A 27,039-nucleotide genomic window follows, 5' to 3' on the forward strand; every position below is an offset into this window, starting at 1 on the left:
CCTTAAGAGCCAGCGCGCTAAAACAGAATCGTCTGTCATACACGACAAAATCTATGGCTGGTGTGCCTTTGACGATGTGACATGTGCAATTGCTCCTACACACCCACCTCCCACAAGTGCATGCACTAAACTGCAGGCAAAGATCCATCCATGGAATTCTGCGGGCAACGCGTCCCTGGTGCTGTTAACAGCACCTTTCTTAATTAACATTACATGTCAGTACCTCTTAAGACTGCACAGCCGCAGAGCCCATGGAACCCAGTTAGGCACTGGGAACCTGTAGCAATGACATGGCAGTCTGTGTTGATCAAAGCTTTTATTGACACAATGCAGTACTAAGTAGAACTAATGTGGAACCGTATACAGCTGCAAAATGACATTCAGGTTATTCCAGTCACTCGTACATTACAAATTACGTAAAAAACAACCCTGTTTTGTCTCTCTCAAGGTTTTTGACTGCAACGTTAAGTTAGTGTTAAACTGCAAATATCAAACATTGGCAATAAAACAAGTTCAAAATGAACAGGTACCTCTTACTTCAAAGAGCAAGATGTGCTGCTAATTAACCACAGTGGTTTTAAGTTTGGAAATAAGAGTGCAGGAATGATACGATTACACTGCAAAGTAACAGCGGGAAAAAAAAAACCCTGCACCAATATGAGATTCTTTTAAGAACCTTACGAGAGCACATTAAAAAACCTCACTTTCTTCTGAGGGCTACTTGCAATCGTGTGCATCTGCATGGCAAGCTGGTGTTTGAACAGAGCAGCTAAACAGAACGAGCAAACATGCCCATATGACTGAGCATTTTTGTATGGCAACTCACTCCATGCCAGAAAGAGCACACTCGACACTATGCAAGCAGGCAAACAGAAGAAACAGCAGCTGAAATTCCTTGAGCCAGCAAAACTAGTGTATGAAACAGGACGTCAGCTTCAATAGATGGGTTTTTGGTTCTCAGAGTCAAAAACTAATGTATAAAACCATGGCTTCTCGTATCTACAAAACTAAGTAGTGAAAACAATGCTCACAGAAGCCCTTGCCATTGCGCTAGTGACCAGTCCATCTGTTGAAGCTCCCTGTCCCTCTGGGAGAGGTGCAATGGCAGGGTTTTCACTAGTCAGCAGCTGCCTTTTCTGTTACAACACAGCATGGAGACAACTCCAACACTGTGATGTCATTTACAAGGCTTTCATCAGATTTCATCATATTGTTGCCAATCGCCCTCTGGAGGGACAGCTTTACTGCAGTGCTACCTTACTAAGTGAGCAGGTTCAAACACACATCAAACAAATGCAGACTTGCGCAAGCTAAACCAAACACTAAAAAAAGCCTATTCATAAATATATTTACACTAACGGGCTCTTTCTTAGCAGCACTGATGGAGAAAGGACAGTGACAGCTGCGCAGCTCTGAATGCTCCAAATGAGCTCAAGTCATAAATTTATGTCAAATAATTCGGGCACTGCAAGGTGGGCGAGGGTAGCCGGCAAGGAAGAGCTTTCTCATCGGGACCACAAAAGGGAAATCCATTTCTAACGTAAACGAAAGGGAACAAACAAAAAGACCATTTCTTGTATAAACCAATGCGTAGACACCACATTCCTGGGTGGAATTATTAATTTTGCACTGTCTCCTCATAGTATCTTGGTATATAAAAGCTCGATTAAGTATGTATGTACATCAAAAGGAGTATTTTAAGCATTGCTGCTTTTTAAAAATAAAAACAGAACGTAAGACTCCTGTGTATACTAAGATAAAATGACACCCAATTATCGCATGATCAAAAAATGGCACATGTTTCACTGGGATGTTCTTGAAATTCTGCAAGGCACCTACTCTGTGAAGAACACACATAATGAGTTGATACTGCTTGTCACTTGAAATACTGACTAATTGTTCTGGCCATTAGCATGTAGCACTTGATAAGTTGCATGGCATATATAGGCACATACGCATGAAATACGTTCTGGAAAGTGAACACAAGGTGCACTTGGCACAAACAAAATGGTATTTGTATGAGGCACTGAAACCTCCATAGGGACTGGTATAGACAGAAATAAAAGCAAGCTTACAGGCACAACGCAGAACTGCACGGCATGACTGACAGAAAAAGCAGAGCATCGTAACAGCACACAGCTTGAAGGGAAACAAATTTTATGGTCACAAAACAAAAACACTACCAAATACTATCCATTACGATGGCAGTGAAAGCATTTCTCATGTAGCACAGCTGTCTCAATGTTGTGGAACTTTTTTTGAGATAAGTCCACAATGCAAGTGATACTCCTATGTAGCAAATGCTCACAAGCATCTCAGAAGCTGCTATGGGAAGAAAAGAACTTGATAGAGAATCTGCTTTTGTTTATAGTTCACGTCAAACCATTAAAACAGTGCTCGACAACTGTAAAGGCCTGTCTAAATTTCACGGAAGCCTGCCCAAGGGCACTTGGATACCGAATTGACCTGCATATGCTGCGCTGCGACTTTTGATCGTTCAGATTTCGTTTACTCACAACAAATCGTTTTATTTTCGTTAGCACAATGAAATGTTAGCAGTCCTGAGAGTTGGGTGATTTTTTTTCCCCTCCTCTTAGAAATTCATGAGCACTAATCATGGGACATAATGCATAACCGAGTAATCTCTACATGTTAAGATTGATTTTTTTTGCTGAGTGGTTTGGCTTCACAGGAACTCGAACAAAAAGCTCGACATCAAAGCAGGCCAAGGAGCACCGATAGGGACAGCACCTATGTTGTTACTCATCAAGTCTCAGAAAACAGTGTCTCAATGCACACTGCCTTCACTCACTGAGAAGCAGTGCTAGTTGCCAAGATTATCACTCAATTTAAGTGTAACACACTATGACCACGATGCCTCCTTCTGGCTTCCTAGGGAACTCCGACTAACTATGGCCACAGGAAGGCAGTCTGGAGGGCACACCAATGGGGTCATAGTCACTGAAAAGTGAAAGTGACACGATGCGTGCAAACATCAGCACTGTGACGTCATGATGCATTCGAATTCCAGTTGGGTGTTACGAGGCTGGAGCAATTAGTAACACCATGGCAAAAAAAGCTGCTATTAAATTATTGCAAGCTGACAGAATCTGCATTACAATCGTCAATGAGAGACCACACCAGCGAAATTTCCGATGCCTCTCCTCTTTTCAGGGTAACCAACTGCGACTGGATGCACAGCTGAGTGAATCTTGAGATGTGAGCAGAGAAAATAGATCACTCCTACCCCTGTGACAGCTGTGACTACAGTCACACATAAAATTGAAAAGAGATGCGGAACACCATCCCCTACTTTTACATTTCCTCTCTGAGGTGCAGAGTGGCCAATTATAATGTCCAAAAAGAAATGAAAGTCATCCACAAGAGATTTCACTGCGTGCATATAGAAAAAATAACACTAGGGCACTTTTCAATCTACCAGCCATTGCACTACAGCTGCTGCTAACAGGTTTCAAGCAGTAAGCAACAAAACTGAACACTACAAAATGTCTGTGCCAGAATGTCCGAACAATGCGCCTGAGCATTGTCCGAGTAACTTTCAAGAACCCATTCACACTGTGAAAAAGCAGAAGGCACCCACTGCTGTGAATCTGGCTTCACAGATATAGCACAAAACCAGTTCACCTTTCGTTCCAACACCTCGCACAGGTTCTGGGGGCCATCTTGCACCAAACCGCTGCCAGCATAACATGACCATGTGATTGCTTCCGAATGAAAACTAGTATAAAAAGCAGCACACTACCCCACCTAAAATAAGAACAGGGTGGGAAGCTGCATGACTTGATGACTTTTTTTTTCTGCAACGTGGAACTTGATGCACAGAATGTACTCTCTTCTGCTGCTGTGGCTCATTGCATTTGACACACATGTCACTGGTAGGCAGCATAAATGGGTAGCCTGTGGTTCACAAGCTAACAAATGTTAATGTCTCTTCCACATAGAGAGAGCACATGTTCTAATGGCAGCACACTTTTGGAAGCTCAAAGCAGCTGTTAAGCACACTTCCAAACTGCAGTCTCTCCAAGCAGAGGACCCACCAAAATGCAAAATTAGAGACATAGTTCTGTACTGCTGAGTTAAAGTGAATAATGTTGCAACAGCCAAACAGAAGACCAATTTACTCAAAATGTAAAAAAATCTAGCTACTTGTTTACTTTCATCCACTACGCTTAGCTCCTCCACAAGCCGATACAAAATTTGAAGATTTTTCTCGGAACCAAGTATACCATGCTTGCGCAGGTGCTGCTCTTGGAGCGGTCTCTACGCCCTTCTTATTACTCTGGAAACTAAAGGTAGTGCAAATTTATTCAGTTAACTGCTCAGGCCAGACAGTGCTTGAGCAGAGCTCTGAACTGCGGTGTCCAAAGTGTGCTACGTAAAATGAGACGCACAGTTTCTGACTGCAGCTAGGAGGACTCACTGCTACTCCGTGCTACCCCGTGCTGGGGCAAGCCTTGAATTAGCTCGCTGACTCTTTCACCACGCTCCCACCAACACTTCAGGGCGAACAGGTCAACAACCGGAGGTCTGCGCCAATCAGACCTCTGTTGTTTCGTCCAGCGTACTGGCGTGTGTAGCCCTGAGAAAGTTCGTAGCCTGCAGCACATTCCAACCGCTCTGCTCCAGGGCGTGGGAGCAGGCGTCGGCTGGGAAGGCCAAGCCATGACGCTGCTGCAGCTGCTGCTGAAGCCGCAGCCACTTGATGCCCTTGTGCACATCCCAGTCCACCTCGTTTAGGGCCACCAGGCACTCCTCTGCACCAACACGCTGTGCGTGGAGGTAGTCGCAGTCAAGAAACGCAATCAAGGAAAGTGATAAGCCTCAGGTTGAGAAATGAGCGAGGAATGTTTGAAGGAATGGTTAAATAAGCCTTGCAACAGGGCAGAAAACTGAGCTAGTTGGTGTACGTTCATTATGAAAAAACCAGGCGCTAACAAACAACGACACAAAAGAGACACAGCGCTGTGTCCCTTCTGTGTCGTTGTTTGTTAGCGCCTGGTTTTTTCATAATTAAATAAACCAAACTGTAAATATTTATTCTAAAAGGTGAGCCCTATAAAACGTAATGGAAGTGGCCCCTGTTTAGTGGCTATGAGTACTGCATGTAATTTCGTTCTGTCAATGGTACAGGACCCCACCTTCCGATTTCACCTCCCAGCTTGTCTTGCAGCTTTTTAAACGGCAAGTTGGCTCAATAGCACCTCACAATCTAACCTAAAAGATTAATAGCTCCTCACAATCTAACCTAAATGATAAAATGGTAAATGACATGATGCTAACTGGTTTTAGACAAAGACGAGAAAAAATGTATTTTCACCAAGAGGATTTGAGCTAATGTTTCACACTTTCAAAAACTCGGTTTATTCAATGGGCAGCACAAATGATGGGAATGATTGTTTCTGGGGGTTTAAAGTCCCAAAGTGACTCAGGCTATGTGGGACGCCGTAGTGAAGGTCTCCGGCAATTTCGACCACCTGGTGTTTTTTTAACATGCACTGACATTGCACAGTACATGGGCCTCTAGAATTTCGCTTCCATCGAAATTCAACCGCCGCGGCCGGGATCGAACTCGCGTCTTTCAAGTCAAAAGGATGGGAATGAGCACATTTAATTGTGCTCTTATCTGTTCTCATAAAACTGCTCCATTTGCTGCTAGGCAGCACTGGAATCAAGCTCCGAATACAGTATAAAAATTATTCACGAGAACCATGAAACAAAAACAATATTTTTAGTATTCTGCTAGCATGTAAAAATAGACAATGAATGAGAATGCTTACCTCCTTTGCAAGAACCTTCTGCATGATTCGCACCTCATCTGAGTCGATCCCTCGGGAAGGGCCTTGAGTCCTGTCAGAAAACCACAAGATTACTGAACACTGCCACTATAATGCCCGAGAACAACAAAGTGAGCAGCTTATACAGGTCGCTTCTGTCTGTGTCCAGACGTCGTTGGGACCAAATTGTATCTGAACCTCATGCAGTGTTAGCCTGAATAAACTAAGATAAATTCAGGCTAGAACAAGATGCCCTTCAGAAAAGTAATGTGAGGAACTGATGTAGCAATGAATGTACTATGCAATGAAAAGTAAAAAAATGGGCAAAACAAAACATAATGCCTAACGAGATGTTTCAAGCCAATGAAAATAACACCCATGGTGACTACTATTCGGATCGCACACCACTAAAAATGCAGCCTATTTATGTAGATAAGAATGTGCACTTCAGGTGTTTCAAAAGATGCCTGGTTTTGCAGAAGCAGTAGAATGATTTTTCGAGCAGTTCAACCTTTTTGCATTAGGCCGGTCCATGGCAAACTCGAGGAGGTCTTCACAACTGACGTGGTCACTGTTCTTGTATATTGTGGGTTGTGAAGGAGTATCAGCAGTAGCAAGGTGGTCCAGGCTGTCTATTTCTTCCTGAATCTGGCTCTCAAATGAATCATCCATGTTACTGAAAGAAAAGCATTCACAGCTCAGTTTGACATCGTGCAGGTGCCAAAAGTTTTCACTGCAGAACTCTTAGCACAAGCGCAGCACTGAAACCTGAACTCAAGTCAATAATTTTGTAGACCAAGCAACAGTGACAAGTGACAAACTGGCACTACTTGAACAAAAATCAACAGGACTGAGTGAGAGAAGTAACTCCACAAATGTTGCAAGCACTTGTTCGTACAGCAATATGTTTCCCTCCTCAGCTGCTCGTCACTTTTTGCATTTTTTTCCAGAATTGGTTTAAACACTATATGAGGGTGAATCACATGACAAGCCAAAGCCTATGCATGCAGGCACACGAGCGAGCGGGCGCACGCACGCACGTGCATACACACACACACTCTCTCTGCCTAGTTGTTTGATATATTGGATGTTTGATATTTGATTCATATTCGTATTCGAGAAACTGATATTTGAGAATTTAAAAATGTTAGAAAATTTTCGAATATTTGGCAGTGATCATATACCACGCTGACTTTCATAAATTCGGCCTTGGCAATACCACAATAACACAATATCTGGGCAAATTATCCGACGATCGAGTTTAAAGTGCCAGGAAAAATATACAAATGGATGCTTTTCACTTTCTTTTCCAGCATTCATCTCGTGGACCGCAAAAGGGTTTTCCCACACATGACACCTGATGTGAACAAGATGGCCGAACACTCGCTTAGAACAATCACAACAAGAAAGCGCACTGTTTTCTTTTTGATCCTTCCTTGATGTGTTATATACTTAATGCCCACACTCGTGGCATTCGTCCCGTCGACTTCATAACTCTCTTAGCGTGAGGTCCGCCATCTCGTTTTGGTCAACTATGATATGCAGGAAAACCCGCTTTCGAAATTTTGCATGGGGCTCCAGAAGGAGCGAGTCAAGATGTCGCAGCAGGGCAACTGATCATGTAAAGATCCCAGCTATTGCAAGGTGCATTGCAACCCGCGCACATCTTAAGTGTGCCAATGAAAGGCGTGACAACAATCGGAGGGCCCTTGTTGATAGGCCACAAAATTGCTTGGCTGTGTAGTTTGTACTTGAGCAATACTTGTTGTTGGGCTAGTTGGTTAGGATCCATGTTAGCAGCGCACTAAGGACGAGGCACAAGAACAAGGAGTACGATGGGAAGAACAAGGTGTACGATGGGATGGAGCGCCTCGTCCCATCGTACTCCTTGTTCTTGTGCCTCGTCCTTAGAGCGCTACTAGTATGGATCCTGTGTAGTTTGGGTTTCTGAGCTTTACTGCAGCCCGCAGTGATGGCAGCTGTCGGCCCACACATTCGGCAGTTGTTTGAACCCAGCTCCATGCCGCTTTCAGACGCTGACTGGCAGGTCGCTGGTCATTTCTTTTTCCTTTTTAAAACAGCCTAACCATTCCGACGCCAATGTGTGTCCCCACGCTTACGTCCGTACTGTTCTCCCATCTCGCCAAAACTGCGCGCTTGTCATTGGCTTTTGGGTGTTTGTGCGATAAAGCCTTGTCATAGGGCTTCACGGCATTTTGCATTTTCGGCATTTTTTTTTATTTCAGGGACGCGGGGAATTCTATAAATCGACCTTCGAATAATCTGAGCATAACCTGCGGTCCCTTGCAATCTAAATTAATAAGGTTTTACTACCCATCATGTTATTTTTAGTTGCCAGTCATGTCAATTCATTGATTTCATTTTGCTAGCCACACAGCAGGTTGCATACTGTTATACTGTCTAATCAAGTAGTATATGTTTCTGTGCACATCATGTTTTTTATGTGATGCTGAGTCAGTCTAGCTTTGTTTATTTCAGTTCCAAAGACCATACACTAATTTTGAAAAAAAAAAGGGGGGGGGGGGGGAATAACATTTGCCAGTTTATCTTTTTCTGTAAATTTTTTTTTCTTACTGGATAGATATTGGATATTCGTTTCGATACTTGAATGTTCCAATATTCGCACACCTCTAGTTTTCAATGTCCTCGAATCTGCTTCGTGCATGGCCGCACACATGCCCCTTTTGCAGTGGCATGCACTTCACCACCATGCTATTCTAAGCCTAAACATGCTATTCTAAGCCTAAACTATTACCCCCCTCCCTTCTCATTCCTTTTTGGATGTAGGGTCACAGCAACCTATCTACTTAGTTGTGATCAACTGACATGATAAAATTTTCACATGGGATATATGCGTAGCACATTAAAGGAGGTCTTTTTATGGGGAATACTTGTTAGTAGATGCTTAATGACACTGTTATGGTTGAGCAGTAGGCTTGAAATAATGCATGTGCCACTGTGGTGATAATTTGCTCACTTACAGGTAAATCGATACAACATTTGTAAGCATGCTACTAATAGAGCTGTGGAAACAGACAAAACACACCTTATCGTTCTTGGCAATGTATCATAACTTGCAGCCATATCTTACTGCCCCGTAAGCAACAAATGCATACAAAATCAAACTATAAAAACTAATAACTTCCTTGTCATGTGTCCATATACGTATACCCTTTAGACTACAACTGTTTACACCTACTTTACACTACAAGCTACTGTACAAGACTTCAAAAACATTGTGTAGAAGTACTAGAACACAAAATGACACTGTGACAGCAAAAACACCACCACGGATAAAGGAAAGAAACGGCTTGGCAGACATACTTTCCCATTAAATTCAATATAAAGGACATGGCTAAAGCACCTCATTCTGCTCATACACTTCACCATGTGTGTGGCTTCAAAACGTTAACTTCCACCTGCAAGGTACCAGCAATTACAGACAGCAAAAATTTCCCTTAGAAGAAGCACAAACACACCTGCATGTTCGCACTGGCTTCGGTGGATGAAGCCGTGACTCGCCTTCCACTTTACTCCTAGCTGTCCTTGCCTCCACAGCTGCTATCCGCTCACTGATAGAAGTATGCCTTATAGTTGGCACTGCGGCTGGCTCTTGCGCAGCAGGCGACTCACTGGCACAGTCTTTGCTGGTCTTGTTGTCTACCGCGTCAGCTGCTGTGGTGCCAGGAAGCAGCAGCAGTGGGTGTTTCCGCTGGTGATGCTTCAGCACTTGCACCGGCTTTGTTCGGTCCCTAGGTGGTAATGGCAAAGGATTTGTTTCCACACTTGATGATTCTGCTGACTGCAAAGGTGGCGGAGGGGGTGGTGTGCCAAGCCCGTTTCGCTGCACGGTTGTGCCACCCGAGCCAACAGCATTAGCTGCCAACCTTGCCAATGCAGCAGTGTGCGGCGTTGTGGGCCTACAGCTGCTAGGAATGCCGTGGCGATTGCCCCTAATGCGAGGCTGAATTTGAATTCCACTTCTAATCCGTCGCAGTGGATTCATGTCCGCACCAGAATCCACATCCGATGGATCACTGCTCACCGCTGTTGTCACTAGTGGTGCTGCAGGTGGAGCTGGCTCGACCGCTGCCGCCTTTTCTGGCCCTTTGTCAACCAGACTGTTGTATGCCTCTTTAGCTTCTTCTGTAAGCGAGTCCTGTATATCGGGTATCGCCTCCGCTTCTTCGGAGAATGTGCGCCTTCCCAATTTGGGACTTGACTTGAACTTGAAAGAAAACTTACGCTTGTTTGGAGAACTGGGCGTGTGAGGGCTGTCCTGTGGGGCATCCGACTCTGACCGACCATCTATTTCCTGCATACTCTGTGCAGCGGCCTCTTTGGCCAATGCAATGGCAGTCTCAAGCCTCTGTTCCTCGGCAGCCGAGATGGGCTTGACTGTGGCAAGCTGCTTCTTCTTAAACGTGTTGCTGGCGGAGGACGGCTTTTGTGTCAGAGTCTCCTTCTGAGGCTCACTTTTAGCAGGAACACAATTGTCTTTGGGCATGCTGTCAAAATCAAAGTTGAGCTGAGTCGTCTCCAAGGCCCGAAACACTTCGTCCATCAATGAGGGGCCAAAGTCCAGAGTCTATGAGCAATGAGGGAGGAAGAGAGTAAAACAAGTCTAATTAGAACACCCCCAATGCATATTCATGCATACACACATTCAAGTCACTTAGCTTTCAGCCATGTAGAACCTTTGGTGCCAGGGTGCAGCCCGTTAGAATTTTATAATTGTGAATTTCATCACCAAGCTTCAGGTAGCAGTTATACAGCCATGTCGTTATGATAAATGTAGGTGAGCACATGCAGATTTGGTTAGTCAACTGGAATGGCAGTGGAACTGCATTTACTTTCAGTTCGACACCGACTAGTGGAAAAGAGGTGAATTAGAACTGAAACAATTTCAGCACAAACATACGCAATGCTTCATTACAACAATTTTCTGGAGCCTATAGTAGCAACACAAAATTTTTACTATGACCTTTATAGCACTTTGCTGCACACAGCCACACAAGTAATATAAAACTAAAGTTATCAAAGCTGGTGTCTACGCATATCAGAAAAGAAACCACCCAAAACACTGTAAAGTTAATTTCAAAGGTAACAATGTGCATTTAAGAAATAGATAACTAGTGCTTTAAAACTTCAAGACACTGCAGAGGCAATCCCTGAGGGTGGTGATTTCTCACACCTGCTGAACAATCACTAGTATACCCATGCAGAAACTGGGAACAACAGTGTACAGCCAACAGAATAAGTTTACAGAACACTATGGCCGTGACAAAACTGAAATCTCTCAAACCCTTGGTACGTACCTACCTTGTTGCTGAGATATGCACTGTATTTGACACACACAACTGCAGGTTACACCACTGATTCTAAGCTAATGGCTAGTTTAAAAGAATATTCTTTTTGCAGTTCTCGACTTCCATACAGTTGTGCAGTCAACTGTACCGGCTGTATAATAAGCACTCTAAGTTCACCTAATACAGGCTTGTTGCCGGAACCTGTCCAGTTCTTTTAAGAACAGATATTACCTCGAATTTAGGACTCTCGGTGGCATCCATCTGTTCCTCATCGCTTATCTCGTGGTATTCGTGATCAGATTTCTGCCCATCCTTTGCTGTGGTGCTCTTCAGGTCCAGTGGTTTGGAAAGTTTCAGATCCTGTGGCTTGCCACAGGAATCCTTCTCAAGAATGTACTCCTTTGTGAGATCTTTCTCACTGCTAGTATCAGACCAAGTTTCTGCAAAATGTGAGATCAGTTCATTACTTGAGAAGCACACAAGGCAGCATTTGCGAGACCACAAAAACAAAGCAAAGAAGAATAAATGACTATGAAAAAATATGCAAATGATGAACCATTTGTGAATCCCTTTTTTCTTTATTCAACATGACAACTGATATTGGCCTCTAACTAGATGAGAAGAAAATGCTTCAGAAAGCATATTTTGTTGCAAGAGCTTATTATACAAGAGATCTCCCACATCCTAGTTTAACATCACTTCGAGAACATTTGTCCCAAGACTGGCTGGTGTCAGACTTGCACAAAGACCCTCGTGCAAGTCCCACAACCAAAATTGCATTCAGTTATCTTCAGGCTGCATACAGGGGTGACGGTATACGGCAATATTAAAAGACTTCAGTGTGCCACACAAACAGCCATTATTAAGACTCTGCAATAAAGGCAACAACTATCTAAGTTTGTGCAATTTTTTGATGCCATGCCTAATTTCACAGTTGTAAACACATCAAGGTATTCAGATTTCAAGATGAAAACAAAGTGACGCACCCAAGGCAGGGCCACTCTTGCCGTCCACTGTGGAGCTGGAGCCGTTTAGAAGTGGGGTCATATCTGAAGAGTCTGAAGAGTCCTTATCTTCTTGGGGCTTATCTGAAAAGCCAGAAAAGGAGCTTTCAGTGTGCCTGCTTCTCTTTGGCTTCTTGGCCGTTTCTACAAATGACATGTATGGAACAGCATGCCACACTTCGCTTTCTTAATGCTCGTAATTTATTCTTATTAATCAGACCTAGTTTGAGTATGTAAACGAGGTCAAATTATTAAGAGTACGAATTCAAAGTTTTGGTCAAAACTTTGAGTAATATATAAAAAAAAACTTTATTTACTTGAAGTACACTCTTATAAAAGTACTCTCTCTTTCACCTGTATGAACAATTTCACAATGCTGATTTATACTAAGTCAGACCAGCAAAACGACAAAATAATTAAAAATTTGCTCCCAGCATCACACATATTACAGCAGGAATAAATGCACTAACAGGGATTCACGACTTGCTTCGGCAGCTGCCCATATTTGTCACCAAGGAAGCCAACGTCTCCAAAAAATGCTCCATCAAGTCCCACATGGCCAGTATGCTTTAAGTCACCCTGCAAAGAAGAAATACAAAAATTTTCATTGAGCACTACTGCCACAATATATGCATTCAGAACTCGGGGGTTACCTACACACAGCGCCTAACGAATGTTGCCAGAGCTCACCAAGAGCAATAGAGGAGAACAGGAGTTAAAAGTTTACTTTAAGCATAAGTCTTAGTTTTATTTTAGACATATTTGCTTAGCAGATCCATTTGCAACAATACTATGTAAAGCATGAGTAAAGCACCTTCTGCAGGGGATAATTTGAAATTTTAAGAATAGTGAACAAAGAATCTGCTATCTTTTGCAAGAAGCCGCCCGCGTGTTAGCGTATGCTTCCTTTCGCAAAAAAGTGGCTGCACACTTTTCCTCGATAGCCAGGGTGATCAAGAAGTTGGCTTTTTTTCGAGTCTCACAAGCCTGGTGTGTGAGCCTGTTGTGGTCGTTCCAAAGAACAGCAAATAATTCATGCTATATTCTAATTTGGTTTCAAATTTAATGTTATATACTTTCTGAAGCATATGATTAAAAAAAAAACTGCCGTTATATTTGAGCAAATATATAGTAATAGTGCTTTCAACAGTTGCCAGTATCGTGACTCATCCCATAGAAGCGTGTAGGTGCATTGCTACCAGAACCGCAGCGCTTGACATTGCAGCTTGCTTGAGCGGGAGGAGAGTAAGCATGTCAAGGCAGAACTTTGTTTGTTACCAGGTTCTACATCTAAAGAAAATGCAGACAATTAAATTTGTTGGAAACTAGGGGCCTTAGGGTGTGATGCAATAGCGTAATGGGTGAATTCCCATATATGCAGAAATGGTCATTCTCGACTTCACATTCATAGATCCCTGGCGACCTTATACCTCTCCTGGCGCAGTGGTGCAGCTGTTAAGTGATGCGCCACTGCCCTGTAATGGCAGGTGCTCCCAGCGGTGGGCCTTAAGCAGCCCAGGTTGCTCTTCCTTAGCAACCAATCATTAATTTGACTGTCACCTGCCAAGATGGACAGTTTGCTTGCTATCCGCTGGGCAGGTTGTGATGACACCACAAGGGCACGTGACCTAGGTGGCCCACCTGCTTCCTAGGTTGTTCTCTGGGCACCACATGCCAAGGTCATGCTCGTAATTTTTCACTCACAACACTGACAACACCAACGCCAGATTTTCTGGACAACGGGGCTTTCTAGCGCTACTGCGTTAATATATGGAGCGCATAAGTGTGAGGGAGAAGCTTAAATTTTGGGTGACATGATAACAAGGGGTGCCCTGATCTGCTGGTGCTGCCTGCAATCAAGTGAAGTTTAGCAATGATCCTAAGATCCATTCACACAACAGCAATAGTGACACAGCAGGGAGTAGTCGGCATCTGTTATACATTCAGGTGAAAAACTGAATCGGTGAGCTTTCAGGAACAGCCAGTGCAGCAGTGACAACACAAGAAAGAGGATTAAATGAGCTCTTGTCCTGTCGTGATTTCTCATGTCGCTGCTGTCACCTGCTTCTGAGAGCCATAACGAACCAACTAGCCCCAAAGGCAAGTGTTACTGGGTCATTCAGCACTGCATCAATGAGTTTCTGAATGCATAACAGTGCGTGTTATACATGGCAAAGTTGGGATCAGCAGCACAGCTCACCAGACCCAAGCCCCGCGATTCGGGCACATGAAAAAGAGTACTACATGGTGGAAGTAGAAGCACAGCTGCAAGAAAGGCCACCTTTGACAACACAGTGCACAGGCAGTTAAACAGCACAAATGAATTTGAGGCAATGATGTCACCTGCACATGCTCATTACCAGGGCACCAAATCACCAAATGATGAGCATCAATTTGGGTGGTACACCTCTAAAGCAAGCAGGGGAACGAACCTGGGGACCTGAAATCATCTCTGGTCGCAGCCGACTTCGCCTACCGCTGGCGTAGGCCACACCGGTCCCCGACCTGGGATCCCACCGCGTGAAACTGCCGCTGGCTCTACTTGAAGGCAGATTGTGGCCAAGGTAGGCGATGGTGGCAGCTGGGTTGAAAAGCCCAGTCTTTCCAGAAGCCGTGACACCTTTCCACAGAGACCATGTATCAGGCCTGCGCACCGCACAAAAGCTGCTCAATGAAGCCATCAGTGCACATGGATGTGTTTATAATGTTAAATGCGGGGAAAAAAAATGACAATGAAAAAATGTGTAAACAGGGTGTGTACAAAGAGAAAGAAAATATTCCAGAGTACAATGCAGCTCTGATCAAAGGCTGTCACGCAGCATTTGACTAGAGATAGAAGTGTATGAGCTAGAACATTAGAACTGATCCCAAGGCAGAGGAGGAGTTTATTAACTTGCTTCCTTACAGATCACAAAGAACGCAGGTCAATTAAGTCCAAATGGTTTAAACTGGTTACTCATAGATCTTTCACAACCATCTGTGACAGCAAGGACTGCGCACCTTTTATCTAGCACTGTGATGACATCACCAGTGCGGTAGTGTAAGGAATCTTTCTTCAGCTTGACCGAGCCTCCCATGGAAGTGTCTGGGCAATCCGTGATGGCTTGCACCTGCTCTGGCTTACACTGGAGGGCAAAGATGAATGGCAAATTAATGACAGTGTAGCTCTCCATTTTTTTTAAATAACTCCGATAAAAAGCAAAAAACTGGAACAGCTTGAGCACGCACATGCAGCTATTAGCAATGACTAATGCCTAACAAATTTAAGCACAAAATTCAGTCTCAAGAATACTTAGGAAAAGAAAAAATATATAATCATAGTATTCCCAATGCTGAACAGACAACTCATAGAAAGAACTTTTAAGAAAGAAAAGGATTCTTCATACGTTCATGCTGATGACCGCATCCGTTAGAGAGACAGTAAAGAAAGATCATTGTCAAAAAGCAACAAAAGATGAAAATGGGAACTGTGGAAAGGAAAGGTTGTTCACTGCGCTCCATTTTTCACACTGTGCCAGTGCTGCACTTACATCAGGCAGCATCAGGAGTATCTCGGCGAACTTTGGCCGCTTGTTTGGGTCATGCTGCCAGCACTTGAGCATGAGCGTGTAATAATCTTTGGGGCAGCAATCGGGCTGCTCTAGCCTCTGCAGGTTGGGCTCGTCTATTGCCTCCAGTATCTGTGGGCATGCAGGGAAGGCAGGGGTAAAGAGTTTGTGATTCTGACAAAGGCCTGAGCAGACGAAAGCCTTTAATGATAACAATTACAGGGCCCTTAAACCTTACCACCCTCAAATCTCAAAACCAGCTGAGAAGAAAAGCAAGTGAAACATAAAACAAGAGCAGAAGAAGCAAATATGAAACACTGCATCAAGTTACCACATCTGAAGTTGTATGCCAGCTAAAGATATGCCATAAATAAGTGAGAAAGTGCTTGAAATACTGCGTATTTTCTGCTTTTAAGTTGTGCAAATGGTGACAGAAGGAAAGAGTGTAAACAAATTTGATTTACATCCTTTAAAATATGTCATACTGCTTACATATTGAAATGAGCAATGTGCAATAAGCGTAAAGTCATTACGATTTTTGTCACTGTGACAAGACCAACAATGTTACAAAGTGACTGCTGTGTTTACTACGCAACAAACCCACTTGAATAATGAACCCACTTTCCACTTTTGTCATTAAAAATTTACTTTTTTTTTAACCTTACGTAAAAAATGCCCACCTGACCTTCAGGGCCGGTGTCCAGCATGTGTGCAGCTTGTTGGACCAATGTCCAGCAGCAACAGCATCAGCCAATCTCGCCACGAATGGCTGACGCCGTTGACTATTAAAAAATTGTCGGATTGTGCCGTTATACAACTTCTTTTGAAGCGAACGATGTTCAACACCGGTGACACGAATGCGGATGGTGTGCGGACGCAACTTGTCAACTGTGCACTTTGTTGAAAGTGGGTTCATTATGCGAGGAAATATGGGATGTACTATTAGACATACGTGGAAAGCCCTATTCATCAAGGACTGATGTAGAAGTAAAACTGGCTTATTGACACCAAAACTAAAGATTAAATTGACTTACAAAGCACTGGGAATCATGCTTGTGATGCAGACACAGATAAAGAAAAAAAGAAAGAACCGACAGCAAAACTCAGGAACATCAATCCTATGATGCAGCGATAAATATCCAGAAGCAAATTTTTGAAAGTACCAAATATAAAATTCTCAAATTATATATGCACTATATAGGAACAGGAAATATCTACTTCATTCTTGACGTCTCAAATATTTATGCATCATGATGATAACCAAGAGAATCTGAAGCATGATAAAAAAATACAAAAGTACTGGCAACATCACACACTACCGACCAGCAGAATTCTGTCAGGTTGCACAGCCCAACTGTTGAAATGACGGATCACTTGCCTGCTGCCCTGTCAATGCAGCCCAAGGCTGGAAGCCGTAACTGAACATCTCCCACAGTGTGACGCCGTACGCCCACACGTCAGAAGCAGACGTGAACCGCAGAAAGTTGATGCACTCAGGAGCACACCTGTTGAGAAATTTACAGAAAAGTCACAGAGAAAACAAAAAGGCCTGATGAAAGCAGAATGTTTTGTACTGCTCATTAGGCTGGAACTACGTAAAATCAAATACCTAAGGTCCTGAATACCCCAACCTTTCAGAAGAGTTCTGCAACTTACCATGCGATAGGAAGCTTGAGATTCACGTTGAAGTTTGTCTGGTAGTAGTCTTTCCCAACACCCAGTGCTCGAGACAGGCCAAAATCGCTGATTTTCACCTGAAATGAAACACACACAAAAATTTTTGATGCACATATGTATTGCACCACTGCCAGAAATAAGAGAGAGGATAAACTTTATTGAGAAACTGGTCTTGAGAGCTGCTTGACAATCAGATGAATGGGGTTCCCGTACCAGAACTCCAGCGGCCTGAGCTGCTTCACGAACCTGGTACATGAGTATTTTTCCCCCACAAAGGTGCATGGCAACCCTTTGCCAGTGCACGCTTGGGTATTTCTTTGCCATGAGCAATAGTTGAACAAAGCACAGGTCCACAACAAATGATCTTGCCTGCTGCTTCTTCCTATTACATGCTATGCATGAGGTAAAATGTGGCAAAGTGTTTATTAATGAAAAGCTTAGCTCTCAAAGCAGAGCTCCCTTTGTGATGATCATGATGAAATTTTATGGCACAAGGGCAGCTTAGGCCAAAGAGCATCATGGCACAAGGCATTTTTCATGTACACAAGGTGGGGTCAAAGACTCATTTCCTAGGCATTGCACCCTTTCAGATAATAAAAATAAAAATTATTGACCTCACAGAAAAGTTCACAAGAGGTAAGAGTCGCACACAACTGGAAGAGGTAAAAAAAATAAATAGTTGCTATTTAATTAAAGAAGTACTGCATCTCATGGTGGCAATATACTGCAGCTCTGCCTTACTAAAAGATGAACACAAACTTAGCTTCAGATTCTATAACTGGTAACTATAATTAGTAATTTAAACATCATCCAGGAGTGGAACTAGCTGAGCCAGTTGGTTCAGGACACATTAATCACAGCGTGACAGATGGGAAAATAAGAAAGAGACATACACACAAGCACTGTGTCATGCGTTAAACATCATGCACGTCAAAAAGAGCAAAGGCTTATTATACTGAAGGCACTAGGATGATAAAGAAGGTTCATTACAAGTGCTTCAATAGGAAAGGAGAGGCCGCAAACAACTCTGGTATTTTACCTAATGCACCCCGGCAGATTGTATTACAAGCACGAGCAGAGGGCAGTAGTTTACACTGCTTTCAGTTTGCAAACTGCCCTCGAGGGGACCCAGAGGACAACTTTGTCCAATTTATTTTCTTAGTAAAAACCAATTTCTTGGTTCTTGGCTATGCTGATGTCTGTCCAACAGCAAAAGATACATTTATTGCCGAGAAAACTGAATTTGAAAATTTTGCCGCAACGAGATTCACACTCATGATGTCAATACGAGAAAGGTCTCCATGATTGCCATCTGGAATTGCACGGCAATGTAGCCTAGCTTCAGTGATCCGCACCAGAAAAACTCTCAATGCATCACAGTGTGCTTGTGAAAACAGGTGATGATGGCAACACCTACATTTCAATTTTTCGCTTTTCGCAGCTTACAAAAACTATGTTTTCAAATGAAGTCGCCCATGATCACTGGAACATCGTAATATATCAATACAGGCCAATTTAAATTCATCCTCAGTGTCCCTTTAAGCCCCCATTGTTTGCTTCCAGCTCTCCCTGCAAAAGACTAAAATGAACACAGAAGGCACACAGCACCAGTCCTGTGTGCCTTTCGTGTTTGTCCTCAATCTTTTTATGCTGCCTCCTCTCGCTATGCAAACAGACAAACAAGCCCAATCTGAAACTCTAGCTTCTCCAAAGTCCTATCTATACTTGTGCTTCCTTCAGCATGTTTTTTTTCCTTCAGACTGACCCAGCCAAGATAGAATCCAGCTGATGCCCAACAGCAGGTAGCAGTGGAATTAAACACTCTCTTACCGCTGCTTCCATCCTTCATTACCACCTGCGATAACGTTTTTTTTTCTGCCAGCTGATGAAGCTGGCAAAGAACAATGCTATGAACTTTACAGTGAATTCTCCCTGGCATACATTGGCATACATAAAAAGAAGGAAAACGGAGGATGACTACCGCTGCCCCTCCATGAGTTTTTGCTAGCTTATGCTTCATGCTAGCCAGAATGTACTTCCAGTTTACTAAAACAATCTTGTATAAAACTCTAACTATTGTATGATATACTGAAAATTTTTAGCAAAATGAAGACGCAAATGAAGTGGCAATGAAAGCCCACTGTATTCAATACATGATTTTTTTTTTACAAGATGCACAGGCGCAGTGAAGAAAGAGTGAACAAGAGACGGCTCCACCTTGTTCTTGGCAAAGACGAGGATGTTGCGTGCAGCCAGGTCCCTGTGGATGAGGCGCTTGCTCTCCAGGTACTGCATGCCATCACAGATCTGCATGGCGAAGTCACACAGTGCCATCACGGGGAAGCTGGGCCGCAGGGCAGCCTCCTTCAGGCATTCCAGCAGGGACCGCAGGGGTGCCAGCTCGGTCACCTGCGTTGTGCATCATCAACTGGTCACAACCACAGGTTGTTTTCTGCAATCACATACAGGCCAACACCCCTTGTTTTGAGTAACTGTGGAAAAAAAATGTTGACCTACATTTGAATAAATGCAGAATTGAAAGAGCATCAAAAACTTTTCTGGCAACAATAAATGAACTCTGAACAAAAATAAAATCAAGGCATTTGAGAACTGGCATGAATACTCATTGGAGGGGACACTTAGGCTCCGCCATTAAGGGTGTGGCGCGATAGGGTAAATAGGTTAATTCCCATGTACGCAGAATTGGTCATTCTCTGCTTCACATTCATAGATCCCTGGGAGCCCTTGTACTACTTCTGGTGCAGTGGTGTAGTGGTTGTAAGCCACTGCCCTGCGATGGTGCTGCCACCGGTGGGGTTTTCTCGCAATCCGGGGGGCAGGTTGTGATGACACCACAAGGTCACGCGACCTAGGTGGCCCACATGACTCGTAGGTTGCTTCTCTGAGGATTTTTCATCGACTTTTTGCCCACGGTCAATGACGACGGCGATACCGGATTTTTTGCGACACGAGCTCCTTAATGCTATCACATTAATACTCAGAATATGCCCTTGCCAAGTGGGTTTGAAGTCAAACGGCCCAAAAAAGCATGCCTGTGGTTCACTTACCAGCATCAGAGACACCGTGTCCAAAACAACTCCGTAGAGCCTGACAATGTGCTCATGGTCTATGGTGTGCATGATAACAGCCTCCTTCAGGAACTCCATGGGGTTGTTCTGCATCTGGTCCTTGCTGAGGCACTTGATGGCCACCTGAATCTGCACAAAAGTGCAGTGTGGTATGCCATCAGTGCGCGGCTACAACTGAGCCAAAACTTGGAAAGACTCGCTGATGCATGGCCAGTTCACACGCAAGCACAATGGTGCACACAGCAAAATGCAAGATTTTTAAAGGTAGAAAATTAATCATGTTACTCCATCAAGTTCCACTATATGCAATTGAAACAGGTAAAACTAGCTTTGAAGTATCTTCCAACGCAGAAAGGTGTGTTTTCAAGTAACACCACAAGCAGCTTAAAAGGTGGGTGTGCCAACAGTGCAAGACAGGTTCTCTGGCTGAAATGATAACAATGGCTTCACTAAAGCTGGCTAGTGCAAGGTTTAAAGTCAGAAGTCAAAGCATTCGTTATTTCGAAAGTGCAAGGCATTACAAAAAAAATATTTGTACCGATAGCCGTGCGGCTAGTGAAACGGTCCAGTACAAAAATAAAATAAAATACACCAGACAACCGTAATGAGCAAAAATTTTTAAAAAAGAAACACAAAAAGTAATAAAGAATGGCTTGGAACAAAATGTGCATTTGAAGTAACACTAAAAAAAAAAAACAGAGCGATAAGGAACAGGAAAGAGGTTGCAGCTAGCACTCCATAAGATAATGTTTTTGTGAGAACTTTAAATGCTACCCTCAAATGCTGCACGACAGAATTGCCATAAAACTGTAAATCACATTACTGCAGTTATTTGCCACATTTCATGTGCTTGCAACATCAAGTTGCCTCGCTTTAGTGCTTACCCCGCTGTATGCCAGAGTTAGGAGCCCAGACCTCTGTGGGCTGCACTAACATCTTTATGTATTCAGTGAAAACGGGAAACTTTTGTGAAGAAACAGTCATACTTTATAAACAAATAAAATTACTGTCACAGGATGGGGGGACAGTTAACACGGCTATGATTGTCACTATTCATTCAAAAACAATAAAGAGTTCAATGAAAGTGGCTGCACAAAATGTAAAAGGTAATAAAAGCAATCTTATCATTCCTGTAATTTCCACCGTGCACTGAGGCACTTTGATGCTGGCCTCTGCAAAAGATTTACAGTATTGGAGTTTATGAATAAGTTTACAGAGTCCACAGATGGCAACACAAAAGAAATAAAAATGCGTGGCAGATTAGGCATTAGTCAGGCAAGCTCACCCTGTCCCCATCTTCGTTGGTCCACACTCCTTGCTGGACAACGCCAAACTCCCCCACACCGAGCTCCTTGTTGATGACGATACTGTCAGCGGGTATGATGTGCTTGCTGGGCACCCGCACCTGGGAGGATGAAGATGCCCCGCCCTTCTCCGCACTTGTGTCCAGCAGCAGCACGGATGACTGGTCTGTGTCATCTTTGGCCTTTGGTAGGATCATCTGCACATGCAAGGAAGCAATAGCACTCTATTATTCGTTTATGGCTGCTGATCCCAAGTCATGGGTTTAATCCCGGCCGTGGCTGCGGCGAATGTTTTTTAATGGAGACGAAATACAAATACACCAGTGTGTTGTGCAATGTCAGCACACATGAAAGAACCCCAGGTGGCCTAAACTAATTTTCAGCCCTTCGCTACAGCATCCCTCATAGCCCTTGTGTCGGTTTTGGTTGTTAAATACCAAAATTTACAATTTACGTTTCTTTCTGTACACACATTCCAAACCTACTGAAGGCACAAAAAGAATTAGGGGGATGCTTAAGCTCCACCTTTAAGGGAATGAAGCTATGGCATTAATGGCTGCCTTCAGCAGTTTCTGTTCACACACAGTCACTGTTCTTTGTTCACATTCAGGCATTTATCACAATTATCATAGAACGGTTTCCACACTGCAGTTTGCACTCATAATGTTGCTTCTATATGCACACACAATGATTAGTATACACTGCACTGCGCACACAATCATACGGCCACAAAGAAGCATTCCGCCCAGATGCAGGTTCTGCACAAAGAAAACTTTATAGTGCTCGCGCACCATCTGTTAGGGCAGCGGCATACATCAGATCAAGGAGGGTTCTCCGGTGGACGCCGCATGCCAGCGCCACTACGCCACATCAAGCAAAGAGGATATGATGTGGGTTTCTCGATGCAATGCCAATGCTGCCCTTTCCACTGAATGGAACCCTTACAGCTGTCACGTTAAAACTACTATTAGAATCTGGTAAGCAAGAAACATTTTTTTTAGCTATTCCAAATAGTTTCAGTCATACACTTAACTGTTTCTGCATAACATAGTAAAAGCCCTAAGATGGGTCAGAGTATATTAATAAGAATAAATCTGCATGAAATCCAAAATAAAATAAAATTAGAGAAACAAACCATACAACACTGCACAGAAAGCATAAGGCAAAGCAACAATCCCCGAGAGCATTTTGTTACCTCGGTGAAGTGGGTTCCCACAGAAGCCAATGTATTCTAGCAAGGCTATATTCGTCTTCTTCCTTTTTTACTACTTTTTCTTCCAAGCACAAATGGATGACATGGATAATCCACCCTCCTGACCATGAAACCATGTGTGCAGCATTTATTATGTGGTCATGTATAAAAACGAAAAATGTGCCGGCACGGCACCCTTCCGTCTGTCCGTCCGCCAGACGCAGCAAGGAAGAGGGGTAGGACGAGCGGGAGCTTACGATGCTTCGACGTCACTGTGTTCAGACTGTTATTCTGGTGAATCAGCGTGGCAAGTTATGATGTCATACGTGACGACACTGATTCTGGCCAATCAGTGTCTAACGTTGTCATGACATCATGCGTGATGCCCCCGGTGAATTGCAACAGCGTCACATAAGCGGGAAGGACACAGTGACACGTGTCCTTAGCATGGATCCTATGCAGACACATTGACACAGTGCTCTCGAGGGGAGAGCACGCGCCCCCCCTCGTGACTGGCCATGGTGGCCCTGCGCCTTCCTCCATGCCCAATGCGTTCGCGTCAGCCCGGCCGCATCTATGCTGACTCACACTGACCGCGATGCCATTCTAAGTCAACGCCTGCTTCTCTGCGGATTACCACGCATTAAAAGCCTTGACGCCACCGCTGCTACATTTCATTTCATTTGCTTTCAGGTTGGGCTGATCACCGATTCCGAGCAACCTCATATGATTGTGTTGCAGTCCCGAGGGCACTGCAATATCCGGCAGCTCAGTTGAGCTTATTGAGATTAATTAAGTACCTTTACAGTTTGAGAAACAAGTCTCTGATTGACTGAGATAATGAAATCAGCTATGTAATTTACATCCACTGTGACATCCACTACGTGAATGGTCGGCTAGAATGGCGAAAAACGAAAACTTACTACACATCAGATGATAGCGCTTTACATCCTCTAGGATCGACACTGCTTTACTTTGTGTATTCCCCTCAGAGAAGCATACAAAAATACGATGGGTTTCTTGCTGATTATCTTCCACAGTTAGAGGACTTTCATTTCAGAAATTTCATGAAGGCACCAATTACATGAATTATTTTGGTCGTATTTTTTTGGTAAATACTTAACTCTAGAAAGGCCGTCGCGGTGGCTCAGTGGTCATGGTGCTCAGCTGCTGACCCAAATGACTCGGGTTCGATCCTTGTTGTGGCGGTCGCATTTTGATGGAGGCGAAATGCTAGAGGCCCGCGTACTGCGCGATGTCAGTGCACGTTAAAGAACCCCAGGCGATCGAGATTATCTATAGCCTTCTACTATGGCGCCCCTTAGAGTATGAGTTGCATTGGGACGATAAACCCTATTAAAATCAAAAGATTAATTCCAGAAATTAAAAGTATAGCGATGTTGGGAAATCCAAGGAATATATATATAGGGAAATTTCAACCACTCTATTTTTCTTTTTATTCGCCCAGAAAAGGATTTGATATTTCAGAAATGCAACAAATAAAGATACAAAGTTTTAAACCACTGTAGGAAATAAAATGATGCAAATAAATACACAGCTTAGGTGAAACAATGTTAAAAACGACATAAGCACTCTCAGAAGTACGACGTCGCTCTCATAGCATACACACACGCACGAAAAAAAAAAAAAACTAGAAACAAAATTGACACGCTGAACCACAGATGCACATAGCAAATGAAGACTTAAACTTCTGATGCTAGCTCCAAGAACTTCACCGTAGAACCTTTCCTGCGACTGAGTGAGCGCATTCTTTCCCTCTACATAAAGACATAAAGCAACTCCTACCAATGATGGCACATCCAAAACACACCAGTCAGTGTAAACCCTTTCACACCCATGAATTTAATTCCACAGCGCATTCATTTCCAGCAGACCCTCTGTGCATGAGCGAGCATGCACGATGTCCAAGGAACGCTTTAAAAATATATTCGGTACCTTGACTGCAGTGTTTTTATAGCTGTTATGACATTGGTAAACACAGCAGTAGGTCGAGCACCCATAATTATTTCAGTTTGTTTTCGCCTTCAGACGAAACACCTCACCGCTCGCCTCGCTCACTGCGAACTGAACCAGAGAGCTGCGTTGGCTGCGTCCACCTTTTGCCACCACAGTTAACAAGGTGGCGCCACTCGCGCGCTCCAAACTGCAGCACACGGAGCATATAGTCAGACACTGTATACCAACATAAGGTCTGAACATATATCCACAGAACACACTTTTGCAGTCACTTATATACTCCACTCATGAGACCCTCTAGCTGGAGTCAGTGGCAGTTGACCATTAAGCGAAGTTATCTAATTTAAGAAATCCCGCGGTGATGTTGGCAAAGATGAAAACAATAATTCAAGAGATTAAGCTGCTAATATTTCATTTACAAGAACCTAATTAGATTTTCCAATTGGATGGCCCAATTGGAACCAACTGGAGCTTCCAGTTGGGAGATCAGCTTCCAATTGGTTTTCTGGGCTCCAACTGGGAGCTCCAATTCGTTTCAAATGGTTCCAGCTGGGTGATCCAACTGGGAATGCCAAAACCAAATGGAACCTCCCGAACCAGTTGGGTAATTCGATTGGAAATGCAGAACCAATTGGAATGCCCAGCAGGAACTAGGGAAACCAAATGGACTACCTAGTTGGATTCATGAGCCCAATTGGCTGACCAGTTGGGTCCAACTGGTTCCAACTGGACCCACTGGTTTTTATAGCGAGAGCTACATTGGTCACGAACTCGCAGTTTCGCGGTGCTCGCATTCCCACCATGGTCGCACCGCACCACGTGACCAACCACGTGACTGGTTACGTGACCAACCGCGTGACTGGTCACGTGACCAACAACTAGCCAGACAACCAGACTAACCTTGACTTGCAATCAAGATTAACCAAGGCTAACCAAGCTATGCCTTAGCTTTCGCTACGTATATCCTGACATAGCCGAGCTATTAAGCCACTGCCAATTTTTTTTTTACTGGATATTGAGTCAACAGAACGTGCACTTCCCATGTATTCCTGACACGCGACAACATATGGGGCTACCACCAGTTTCTGTCCCTTGCAATAACTGACGTTGGTTGCGCTGGGCCGGGTCACAAATTCCCAGACGGGCATCGAATGCCACACTCCTTGGCTAGCACATCTAGCAGCCGACCACCACGCAAGCGGGAACGGCGCACACGCGTAGCGCGGAGGGCTTAATCCCCAGGCAGCGTCTCCTTCCGTCCCCGTGGCCCACTCCCCTTCCCCCGTCCGCTGGAAAGCGCGCGCTACGCACGGCGACGCATTCCAGCCGAGCGCAACCGTATCCGCCGATCCGTGTAATGAGCCCACGCGCTACCGCGGGAAGTAGCAGCGGGGCAACACCACGCCGCTTTAGAATTGGCCTCCCCGCGGTCTTGATTTCTTGCGATTCTACCGCGTCCTTCGCATGTCTGCCACTCGTCGAAGGCGGGGCCCGCGAGCAACGTGCCAGCGAGAGAGGCCGTCTTTTACAATCACGCCAGTCTTTGAAAATGCGCCAGCTCAAAATCTGTGCACCTCGCGGGGCCACGCAGTTTTGTGAACTTAGCTACTATTATCACGTGTCTCTCGGTGACTAGATATGCAAAAGCAGACGAGGTTGGCCGTGTCATTTGGTACTGCGCCGAAAAGAGGGGGGCGGGGCGGAATCGGGACGGGACAGAGAGAGTAAAATTTTATGGTTTATGCAGTTTTAACGTCCCAAAGCGACTCAGGCTACGAGGGACGCCTTCGTGAAGGGCTCCGGAAATTTCGACCACCCGGAGTTCTTTAACGCACACTGACATCGCACAGTACACGGGCCTCTGGAATTTCGTCTCCATCGAAATTCGACCACCGCGGCCGGGATCGAACCCGCGTCTTTCGGGCCAGCAGCCGAGCGCCATAAGCACTGAGTCATTGCGGCGGCAGAAAACTTTAATTAGCTTTGAGGGATTACGCAGGCGGTTCACCCAGGTCTGGGAAGCCATCGTCGATACACGTATCTCTTGCAGAAGAATTTTCTGAGGATTATTGAAATTGCGTGATGATAATAATAATTGTTTTTTTTTTGGGGAAAGGAAATGG

The 27,039-nt window shown here is 44.2% G+C and overlaps 1 protein-coding gene across 4 annotated transcripts in view; it reads right to left on the reverse strand.

Moving 5' to 3' along the window:
* Positions 1-299: 299 nt before the first annotated feature.
* The window catches only part of Ack-like (activated Cdc42 kinase-like), an 84,793-nt gene continuing 58,053 nt past the window's right edge, over positions 300-27,039 (reverse strand). For all 4 annotated transcript variants that reach the window (XM_077652979.1, XM_077652980.1, XM_077652978.1 and 1 more), the window contains 15 exons: positions 21,729-21,944; positions 20,423-20,572; positions 19,572-19,763; positions 17,334-17,431; positions 17,056-17,182; positions 15,660-15,809; positions 15,130-15,254; positions 14,562-14,775; positions 12,600-12,708; positions 12,112-12,213; positions 11,357-11,565; positions 9,296-10,404; positions 6,307-6,471; positions 5,799-5,868; positions 300-4,788 (listed from right to left, as the gene is read on the reverse strand). In XM_077652979.1, coding sequence (XP_077509105.1) covers positions 4,558-4,788; positions 5,799-5,868; positions 6,307-6,471; positions 9,296-10,404; positions 11,357-11,565; positions 12,112-12,213; positions 12,600-12,708; positions 14,562-14,775; positions 15,130-15,254; positions 15,660-15,809; positions 17,056-17,182; positions 17,334-17,431; positions 19,572-19,763; positions 20,423-20,572; positions 21,729-21,944 — 3,267 coding nt within the window. In that variant the 3' untranslated portion in view covers positions 300-4,557. The remainder of the gene's footprint in view (positions 4,789-5,798; positions 5,869-6,306; positions 6,472-9,295; positions 10,405-11,356; positions 11,566-12,111; positions 12,214-12,599; positions 12,709-14,561; positions 14,776-15,129; positions 15,255-15,659; positions 15,810-17,055; positions 17,183-17,333; positions 17,432-19,571; positions 19,764-20,422; positions 20,573-21,728; positions 21,945-27,039) is intronic.

Source organism: Amblyomma americanum, chromosome 2 (genome assembly GCF_052857255.1).
Source record: "Amblyomma americanum isolate KBUSLIRL-KWMA chromosome 2, ASM5285725v1, whole genome shotgun sequence".
Taxonomy (NCBI): Eukaryota; Metazoa; Arthropoda; class Arachnida; order Ixodida; family Ixodidae; genus Amblyomma; species Amblyomma americanum.